Below are 10172 nucleotides of genomic sequence, written 5' to 3' on the forward strand. Positions count from 1 at the left end.
AGCCGCATCGGATGCGGGCGGGCGGGCGGGCCGGGTGCAGGTGGCAGCGGGGGTCACGGGGGCCATTTGTGACGGCATCGGAGAGGCCCAGGGGGCAATTGCCACCCTGCCCCCTGGCCCAGTCAGCCCCTGATTCTTAGTGATGCTGCTGGTTTGTCATAAATGGACAATTCACAATGCTATTGATAGATATTGACAGACCCTATTGAATTGATAGGCTGCTTTCTTATAGGTATTGCCACTTTCTAGCAAGCCCTACTCAAGTATCTGTATGAGTATTGCGTGTCTTTGTAATTAACCACATTCCTGCAATATGGTCACTCTGTCACTCATTATCACTCTCTGGCTTCACCAATGTACTATGTGAGCTACAATCCTTTTAGGCCCTTTAATCGCACTGCCAAATGCGTAGAATTTAAGATGTAATGATGAGCATAACAGCAGTTGTGTAAGGTGACTATATAGAGGGTGTTCCAGACTTAGTACATTGCTGGACAAGACCAGATTAGGAGCCAAGTGTGTTTTTTTGGGTATGAGATGTCACAGTTCAGCTGCAGACTTGCAGCTGAGCTTTTACTTGTAGTTCTACAAGTATATACAGACCTCTTACCCCAGGTTCTGCAGGCATGCAGGGCTGTGCTGTTGCTTGTAGTCCTCCAGGCATGTGCTCTGAACCTGACCCACTCTTGCACTAGTCTGGCAGCTTTAGGCGTCGGCTGACCTCTCCTGCTGTTTCTTATGCAGCTTCTCGGCCAATCAGTGCAGTCTGCTTGTGGCCAATCCTGTGGATCCTCCCTCTTCTTGTCTCTATTTAAATCCAGGGCATCGAACGGCACGCGGCCCGAGCAACGCTTTCCCAAGCTAGTTGCCGAGTCCCCCATTTGCGATTTGACCCTGAATTCTTGGAAGTTTGCCTGTGGACCAAACCTTTGGCTTGTCCTTGGATATCCCTGTCTACAGTCTGCCCTGTGCTTCGCTTTGTCCTTGGAAATCCCTGTCTACAGTCTGCCCTGTGCTTTGCTTTGTCCCTGGAAGTCCTAATCTTTAGCCTAAATCCATGAACCCATCGCACTCCTGACTGCTTAACTCCAAACGATAATCCAATGGGTGCAGCGGTGATCAACGGATGGCAATCATCATGAATCAAATAGGGAAGCGTGACCCCGAAAACGGTCATTGCATTTATGTGATATGTTGCACCTCTTCAAATAAATAAGACTTTTCACGTTTATATCGGAGTGCCGGTGTCCCTACTTCTATTTTAGTGTTCAGCCTGTCCCTAGCCTTTGATTCGTACCCTGTACCTGTTAGGTGAGTTGGGTGGACCTAGGGATTGTGACCTGGGGTCAGCTCGCAGCCAAGCCCATCTCCACCATCAGGTGCTCTGGGGAATACCAGCTGGCCCTTAGATTCCACATCCTGGGGGACCCAATACTACCTACTCAGCATTTCCGCACCCTGCCTTGTGCTTGATGTTCCAGCTTAAGCTGTCTTACACTGCCTCATTCCGTTCCCCTGCTTGTACTCCAGCTCTGGGAGTCATAAGCCTGCACTGCTTGGACCCTTTTCTCTAAGTGTCCCTGCCAGTGTAGTAGAAAGGGTCACATACCTGACTCCAGTTCACACCCGTGAGCCCCTGAACCATGACATGAGATATGGGCATGCAGAATTGTGAACCATGCCTGCTTTATAAAGATCTGCTGGTAGGAGAGTCTCTTGCTGTGGTCCATAAAGCTGTACGAGGCAGATTTTGGCAGGGGGAAACAGCCAGCTTGGATGGCATTCTGATTTCAAAGTTTTGTTGTATGTGCCTTTATTTAACTTTAAAAATCTTATAATTCATTTTTGTAATGTGTAAAGAAAGCTTTAGTAAATTTGAGGGTTAAGCGGGGTAAATACTGCAGGATTTTTGAACAATCGTCTGTATAAAAAAAACTTATCAGAACGTTAGATAAAGTCATCACGCGAATGTTGTTTAAAATTCCGTCTGGTTTTCATTTTGATTTAACTTTGATTTTATGAATGGATGTAGTTCACTGTTAGAATTTAGTTAATTCGAGAAAATTTTTCCATCCTGCTCCTTATTTTTCAGAAACTGATTTTGTTTGTTCGAAATTCATTCAGTGTATGCCCTACTATAGTTTTTGTACATATTGTTGAATTAGTAATTGAAAGGACCAAGAACATTGTGTATAATATAGCAGAGCAACATAAAGCAGACCTTGCTAAAGTAGCATTGTAGAAAAAAATATAGATTTTGTGATGTGATGGCATCAATGTCATGTGTAAATGGTAAGAAGAAGAAAAGGAAACAATAAATAAATGTCTTGTTTCTTCTGTTTTACATTTACATATTTTTGTCTTTTTTTTTCCCCAAGAACTCCAGCTATAAAAGCATTGAATGCAACTGGACAAGAAAACATCAACGCAATCTCTTTATATAAGGTTGGATTCAACTTCTTCCTTTTAAATAGTGCCAATATTTTTAAGAATATGTTTTAAGAATATTGAACACACAAAGAGATCACAAAGAGATCTTTGTGATCTCTCCACCAGCTCAGTGACTATAAACACGGCGCCTTCTGTTGCAGTTTTGGTATTGTGCTCGGGGTGATTAGGATGTGCCTATGCACACCCAGCACACTGTGTGCGCACGACTATGATTGCTTCAGAACTTAGGTTTACAAATCTAGGCTACTCTCTGTTTGACCGTTGTATATAATTGGTGCAAAGGAAAAGTACAAGTGTTGCCTATAACCAGGACACTATCTACACATTTTCACCTTGATGTAGGAAAGCCCAGTGAGTAGGAAAGCCCAGTGAGTGGCTATCCTCACATTTACAAACACAGTCCACCACTGAGATTGGGCTATTACAAATCAGAGACTGATAAGGGGATATGCAAAAGTTAGCTACAAGTGTCCCCCTAATGTTCCATTTAAAGAGGTGATTAAAGTTCATCCAGCAGATGACAGAACAGGGAATGGTAAAACATAATTCTCTTCTTTTATAATTTTCATGACATTTTATGTAAATATCTATCTTTTATCTGCCTGTCTGCCAGATTGATCTGAAGTGAGCCTGTGGTAGCTCTAAATGTATTTAATATCAGCTCAGCACAGTAGGTATCACACTGTAGCTGTCTGTACCTTTTTAAATGTGCCACAAACTTCTTGTATATCGTTGGACAGCCATTCTTTTCAATTCTTAACACCATTCCTGAAATCTTCACATGTGCTTCAGTTCAGACCTGTTGGCCACCAGTACTTCCTTCTTACAATTGGACAATTCTCTATTGCTTGTTGAGGCTGCACATTGCATTGTGGGATGCTTGGTGGTATGGGCCAGAAAACCTGAATAAGTTGAGAATTTTAGAAATGTTCGAATTTTAAAGCTGCAAGCAGGCCCTGTGTGCTGCCTGCATTGCTGGGCTGTTGTCAGTTTAATAGATTTGAAGAGTCAATTAGGTTTATTTACTAAAGGCAAATATATTATTATACTACTTAACAAAGTGCCCCCTTTGTATGGGAATTTCCCCCTTCACTTAGTGCTCTGCAGACTTCCCTCATCTGCTCATGAGCAAGCAAAAATGCTGTTTTTTTTTTTCATTTCCCTTGCTTGTAATTGGGTATTCTTTGTAAAGTCAATTTGTACCACATTCACCAAGCTAAGTGAAAATTTACTTCCCAGTGTGAACATATTGTAATCCTTTAGTAAACCAATTCCAATTGATTTACTTGAAATGGCAACCAGCAGCAGAAGCAATAACTTGCCTGCAGAAGTGTTAACAGTCATGTTTAATAAGTCCTCCTCATTGTAGATTAAGCCTGGCAACATAGTTTTGAACTGTGTTCTCAATGTATCTGCAGTACCTGATACCTTAATGTGCCGCAGTGTTTAGCATTTATAGTGTTATTACTCCATTCACAAATGTATACAATTTAGTTTTCATGATTTACCATCAGTGTTATCTGTTCTGAACTTGCATAATCTAAGGTATAGAATAATTGATTATACTGTATATGCTCCATTTTAAACTGATGGCTGTTAACATTTTCAGTATGAAATGTAAACATCAATTTTTGAATATCTAACTAACAGGTGCTGTCTGTAAAGCCAGTGCTCAATGAGTAAGTATTTTCTTATCATTTCTAATTTGTATTGGTAAAGTAAAACATTTTTTTTAACAAAAGAGGAGATGACTTAAAGCAAATGCATTGTGCTTTGCCATATATTTTTAACTATTATGTTCTGGAGTAAAAATAATATTTTTCAATTTATTATATCTCTTTACTCAGGAAAAATGAAATATAGCATATAGTACAAAGATGGGAGGGACAGGCAGTGGCATAACTATAGCCATAGCAGCCCACATGGTTGCTATGGGGCCTGGGGTAGGAGGGGGCCCATTAGGAGGGCTGATTAAGAAAATGTAAATGTGAGGTTTCCAGTATGGAAGAGTTGAAGACAGACCTCCAGGATCAACTAGCCACAGATCCCCCTCTGTGCAGTAAGACCATTTTTTTATCTATCTTAGCAGTGTAGATTTATTGCCCTCTGAACTTCTGCTACAGACTGAAATGTACCCTGTGGGTCTAAGGCCCCATTCACACCTAGGCGTATTGTAATATGCGCGTCTGTCACGCGTTTTTTTTACCGCAATTCGCGGTAAAAAAAGTCACGCGACCGTCGCTCGATTCCAAAGGCTACTTGGCTGTATCCCAATGGAAAACGCCCTACAAAACGGCCCAAAGTAGTCCCGGGACCTTTTCAGGCGTGGGCCGTTTTGTAGGGCGTTAGGGACGGGCGGAAATACGCCTAGGTGGGAACGAGGGCATTGACTACAATGCTATTTATTTTTTTGACCGTTTTGTAGCGCGTTCGTCGAGCGTAGGACGCGCTACAAAACGGTCAGGTGTGAACGGGGCCTAAAGCAGTCACAGATCCCAGGGTTTCTTTTCTGGTAAAACCTTATAAGAGGGTTGAGGTTTGTAGTTCTACAAAAAAAGTTTAATGAAGCTAGAGTTTAAAGACGTTTGTATAAGGGTTGAAGAGTAAGTGTGTGCAAGAACATTGTTAATATTATCATAATATAATATGGTTATTATTCTTAGTGCTACTATAACTTTTACTCCCAGCACTGCTCCCTAGTAGTGTACTGACTATGCTGACAGCTCTCCTGCTGCCTGTCCTTGATACATAGTTTATGTTAAGATCAATGGCACATATTGTCACGTTGACACCGCCAGCCACTACAGAGAGATTTAGCCGGTGCGCCACAAAGTTTTGCTATGGGGCCCCATGATTGGTAGCTACACCCCTGAGGAGAGGGGTCTGTTTCTTTTTTAGAAAGTGAAGGGAGATGATGATGGTTTCCCAATATGAATGCATGCTCATTCCACTCAATAAACATATACAAGTACTACAGAATTTCTTTATGTAATAATTATTTATTATCCATTATTTGTCTGCTTGTTTTAGTTTAACCATCTATACAACAACAATGAGTGCTGCTTCTCCAGAGGAATACTCAACTCGAATTAGGAATTAAATGTAAAGGTAGGATACGCCTTTGTCATTCAGATTTTTGACACAAGTGATATAGGAAATCACTTCTTAGGGCTTCTGTCACAGGTTCATGGTATGTTTGAATGAGAGTTTGAGTGCTTAAACCTTCAGCTGATAAAACAGCTTCGTTTTTGTCATATAGACATGTTTGTTCCTGTCTCTTTTATTTCATTAGCACCAATATACTGTATATACAAATATGGGGTTTATGTGTGGCATATAATCAACTTAGTTTTACTTTTAAAAATATAATGTATTTTACAATAGTTAAACATCCAACATTTGATTGCATACAGAATATTCAAAATTCATATACACTTTGAATAATCCCCTTCTTTCAGTTGCCTTTAGAAATCTACAGCCCTCATTCTGTATCACATTCAGCTTATTCACTTTCAATGACATATACTTAATACATCCTTATAGTTTTCAATACATACTGTATTGTATCAAAAGGGCTTGTAGTTTCATTTGTCTCACTGACACGTTTCACATTAGAGCTTCACCAGCAGAGCTTTTGGTTTGGCAACCTTCAATAAGAAATTATATATTAATTTTTGTATATATTACCACCATATTTGTATATATTGGTGCTATTGAATTCGAGGGGGGAAAGGCAAAGAAGTAAACTTTGCATGATCCCTTGGAAGGTGACTTATTCGGGCTTGTATCTTTTATTTCATTATTAGTAAAATGAATAGGAATTACAGATAAAATGTAGTTATCCAGGCAGTAGACACGAACCTGTCGGTCTACATGCAGCAGGATGTTTTTTTGCACGGGTCCAAAATGCAGTAAAGGGAATGTACAGTGTTCTAGTATACACTGGGGGGATTTTTTTTAACTGGAGCAGACAGAATCTGAGGCAGATTTGCACTGCAGCCAATCAGCATCTTTCTCTCATTTTCAAATCTTACCTGAGCAAACTGAAAAGAGATGCTGATTGGTTGCTATGGGCAACTGCTCCAGATTCTGTTTGCTCCAGTTTTGATAAATTCCCCCCAATGTATTTCATAGTAACATAGTATAACAACCTACATAGTATAACAACCTACATAGTATAACAACCTTACAAGGTAAGGTTGAATAAAGACAGAGGTCTATCCAGTTCTGTGTGTGTGTGTGTGTGTGTGTGTGTGTGTGTACTTGGCTCTAGTAGTTCCAATATCCTTGGATATTTAGTGAACTAAGAAACTCATCCAAAAGTTTCTTGAATGTATCTATTCTATCAGTGCATAGTACTGACTGTGGAAGGGAATTCCACATTTTTTACTACACGAAGAGTAAAAAAAAAACCCTTGAGCAGTCTAAGATTAAACCGCCTGTCTTCTAACCTCTTGTGCTCTCCTGTCATCAATACAGTTCTTGGTGTGAACATTTTCTTGATATATAAGTTTTGTGTTCAGGACTAAACAAATAAAGAATAAAAATACATTTTAATTCTTTATTTCTTTTTAGTTAGGTTAATATGAAATTACACATTAATATATTTTATATTTGCCAGCTGGAAAAGCAGTTGAGGATATCCTGCAGCTCGTCACTAAGCTGTTAATAGTCTGAATAGCTTTATCTTGTGAAAAGTCAAAGGGGGGACATATCCCCTTCACTTTTTACTAGATGATATGAACTCACATAGAGTCTCAGTTAAAGGGAAGCATGCATCAAGTAGACATTAAGTGCTCGGTTTTCCTATTAACTCCGTCATGGAACCACCCTATATTAAATGCTTATTTTGCGCATGGAATATTTAAAACAAATAATTGAAAATATATATACAGTATAAAGATGAATATATGGACAAAATTTAAAATGAACTAAAATCATTAAAGTTTCCCTTTATCTCTGGGTAGAAGCTGTGTGGGCAAGGAGTGCACAAACTTTGCAATGCCTTACTTTTTATTTCTTTTTCTTTTCACCATTGCTCTTTGCACCACATTATTCATCAAAAATCTTTCTTTTTTCATATTTCTACAGACTCAAAAGTATAAACTGCTCCCTGTGAAGATCTTCCTGAAATAATGCATTCTAAAACACCTGTGTATGATGGACAATTTACTATAATAGGCCACAAATGAACCACTTCCAAACACCTATAGAGTCATGTACTACCAAATTCCAAAAAGTGCCAATTCTGTGTTTTTGTTAATTTTTGTATTCTGCATTTTATATCTACATGCTGCAGTGTTTTTTAGCTAATTTGTTTTTGGTAATTATTTACTAGACGCGTGCGATTCATTTCGGAAAGGATTCGTTATCCGGACGATTTTTCAGAAGTTCGTACATTCGGATGCATACGAATTTCCGAATGACCGAAACAACGAATGCAAACCAATACGAATTTCCGATAACGAAAATTTCGGATGCATCCGAATTTATTTCCCAAATTAACTTAAGCATCAGCTTTTTAAAAAAAATTGTTAGCGGTAGTATATACGAATTTTCGTTACGAACGAATTTTCGTTGGAGCAAAGTGTCATTATCACCTTCATGACTGAGGGGCAACAGAGCCCGGGAAGCTTGGCGGGGGTGTCGGGCAGGGGGTGGGATCCCTTCACCGGGCCGTAGAACCGATCTGGCGACAGCTGAGTCACCAGAATTGCTTCTGTTGTAAAGCCGACAGTCGGCTTTACAAGTTTAAACAGTCTCGTGATGCGGTGCTCGTGTGGCTGCTGGCTGAATGTGTTAGAGGGCTCAGACGGAAAGGGGCAGGACACCGCTCCCCATGTGCAACGTTGGCCACATTCGGCCACACGAGCACCGCGGGAGGACAGGACGCCGGCGCCTCTAGAACGCATTGGAATGCAAGCCAGTCAACTCCCTGCGTTCAGGGGCGGGAGGGGGCATGGGGGGGCATTGAAGTCAATGGCACCACAGCCACGCCCCTCACCCACAGTGCGATCGCCCGCACCCGGAAAACACAGGCACATTAGTGCCTTTGTTCCAGTCCAGTGCGATCTGCAAAAATAGTGCTTGCAGCATTTTTGCAGATCGCACTGGACTGGAACAAAGGCACTAATGTGCCTGTGTTTTCCGGGTGCGGGCGATCGCACTGTGGGTGAGGGGCGTGGCTGTGGTGCCATTGACTTCAATGCACCACCATGCCCCCTCCCGCCCCTGAATGCAGGTGTTCTTTCGTTGGGAGATCTCATTGGGCTCGTCATTTGAAAAGTAGATCTCCAGATGAAAAACTGTGGGCGCCCCTGTTGTAGACACTCATTAGAAAATTGTCTCCCGTCGTGTGACAAATGGCACAACTTATGATAGATTCCTTTGACTGTCTGTAAGGTGTATGTGAATTTTCTGCAGAATTTTGTCTGTGGCACAATACTTATTTGTTGCAGCCATAGTGCCAGAATGTAAACATGTCCCAGATAAAGACTACATGAATTTGTTGCACATACAGTATGTCACGTTGGAGACAGCAAGAAAACTGTTGCATGGCTTTCATGAATTTGGTGCAAGACTTTCTAATATGATCATAACAACAGAAGAATGTAGCAAATGCTATATTAAAGTAGAGGTGTTAGTAGCATACATTTGCAAATCTAGGTGGACACCACACTGCCCCTTCAAGGCCCCTCTGTAAGTTGTTGTCCCTAACTATGATCACACAAAGCACCCATCCTGGGACATACACAGATATTAAAAAGGCACAAATATTAAAAAGGCAGATATGCTTTGAAGTATTTATTTCCTCCTAAAAGGTGCAGAGACACACCGGAGATGTTCCTTTTTATCCTCCTGTCTCTAGGACAAAGCTCCCTACCTACCCCAGTAAATCCGGGGTGCAAAAGACTCAGGAATGGTGCCGCTAAGTCACATCTCTAGATTGTTGGCTGTATTCCAGGGTTGACTCCTAGTATGATCTCCCTCTCCTGGGTAATGAATCTGGCCTGCTCATAGGCTACTGTAGGAGTGCCTTGCAGTGCTCCTGTGAGGTCATGGTGCTGAAGTGCACAATGTGTGTCCCAGCCTGGGTTCAGCTCAGACATGGTGTGACCTGGGAGGTGTGGAACACACACAGAGCGTTCCATTAGCAGTGGCAGCACATGGGCAGTGTGATTGGGAAGCCAGGTGCGTCCTGGAGAATATTTAAACAGACAGATAGCACATTCTTTGGCAGGAAATGGATGTGCCTCCAATTTGAGGATGACTGTCTTCCAGTGAGTAGGGCTGGGCCTTGTATAAAGGGACAGCATACTGGTGGCAGGATTTAGAGTTGGATCTACATTTTGACAACAGCACTAATTAGCGTGAAGGGTTCAGCAATGGTAACTGGCGTTACAGAGCAGTCGCCGCTGATAGAAGGTACAGAGAAGGTAGATAGCAGCGGTCAAGGTTGTCAACAAGCTTGGTGTCTGTGCAGGTAATGCAAGGTTTTTTTTTGTTGATCCTTTCTTTGTTAGCTGTTCCTGGTCTGGGTGCAGTTCTTACTGTCAGTTAAAGCACAGAAGCCACCATAGAAGGTCTTGCTCCCTATCAAAGCTCATGTGTTCCTGCCCACATCCTTCCATACACACCCCACAAAGGAGACACTGCTGGACCTGCCTGAATACTGCAAATGCAGTGTGAAGTGTGCCTTATAGAAGGTTCTAGAGTGAACG

General features: G+C 41.5%; 1 protein-coding gene across 1 annotated transcript in view; it reads left to right on the plus strand.

Annotated features, from left to right (window-relative positions):
* Positions 1-7639, plus strand: part of LOC108784693 (N-acylethanolamine-hydrolyzing acid amidase-like) — a 34212-nt gene extending 26573 nt beyond the window's left edge. The window contains exons 9-12 of the mRNA XM_018553567.1: positions 2379-2445; positions 4102-4130; positions 5482-5559; positions 7543-7639. Coding sequence (XP_018409069.1) covers positions 2379-2445; positions 4102-4130; positions 5482-5551 — 166 coding nt within the window. The 3' untranslated portion in view covers positions 5552-5559; positions 7543-7639. The remainder of the gene's footprint in view (positions 1-2378; positions 2446-4101; positions 4131-5481; positions 5560-7542) is intronic.
* The last annotated feature ends 2533 nt before the right edge of the window (positions 7640-10172 follow it).

This window comes from Nanorana parkeri, unplaced genomic scaffold, assembly GCF_000935625.1.
Source record: "Nanorana parkeri isolate BGI_ZX_2015 unplaced genomic scaffold, ASM93562v1 scaffold124, whole genome shotgun sequence".
NCBI lineage: Eukaryota > Metazoa > Chordata > Amphibia > Anura > Dicroglossidae > Nanorana > Nanorana parkeri.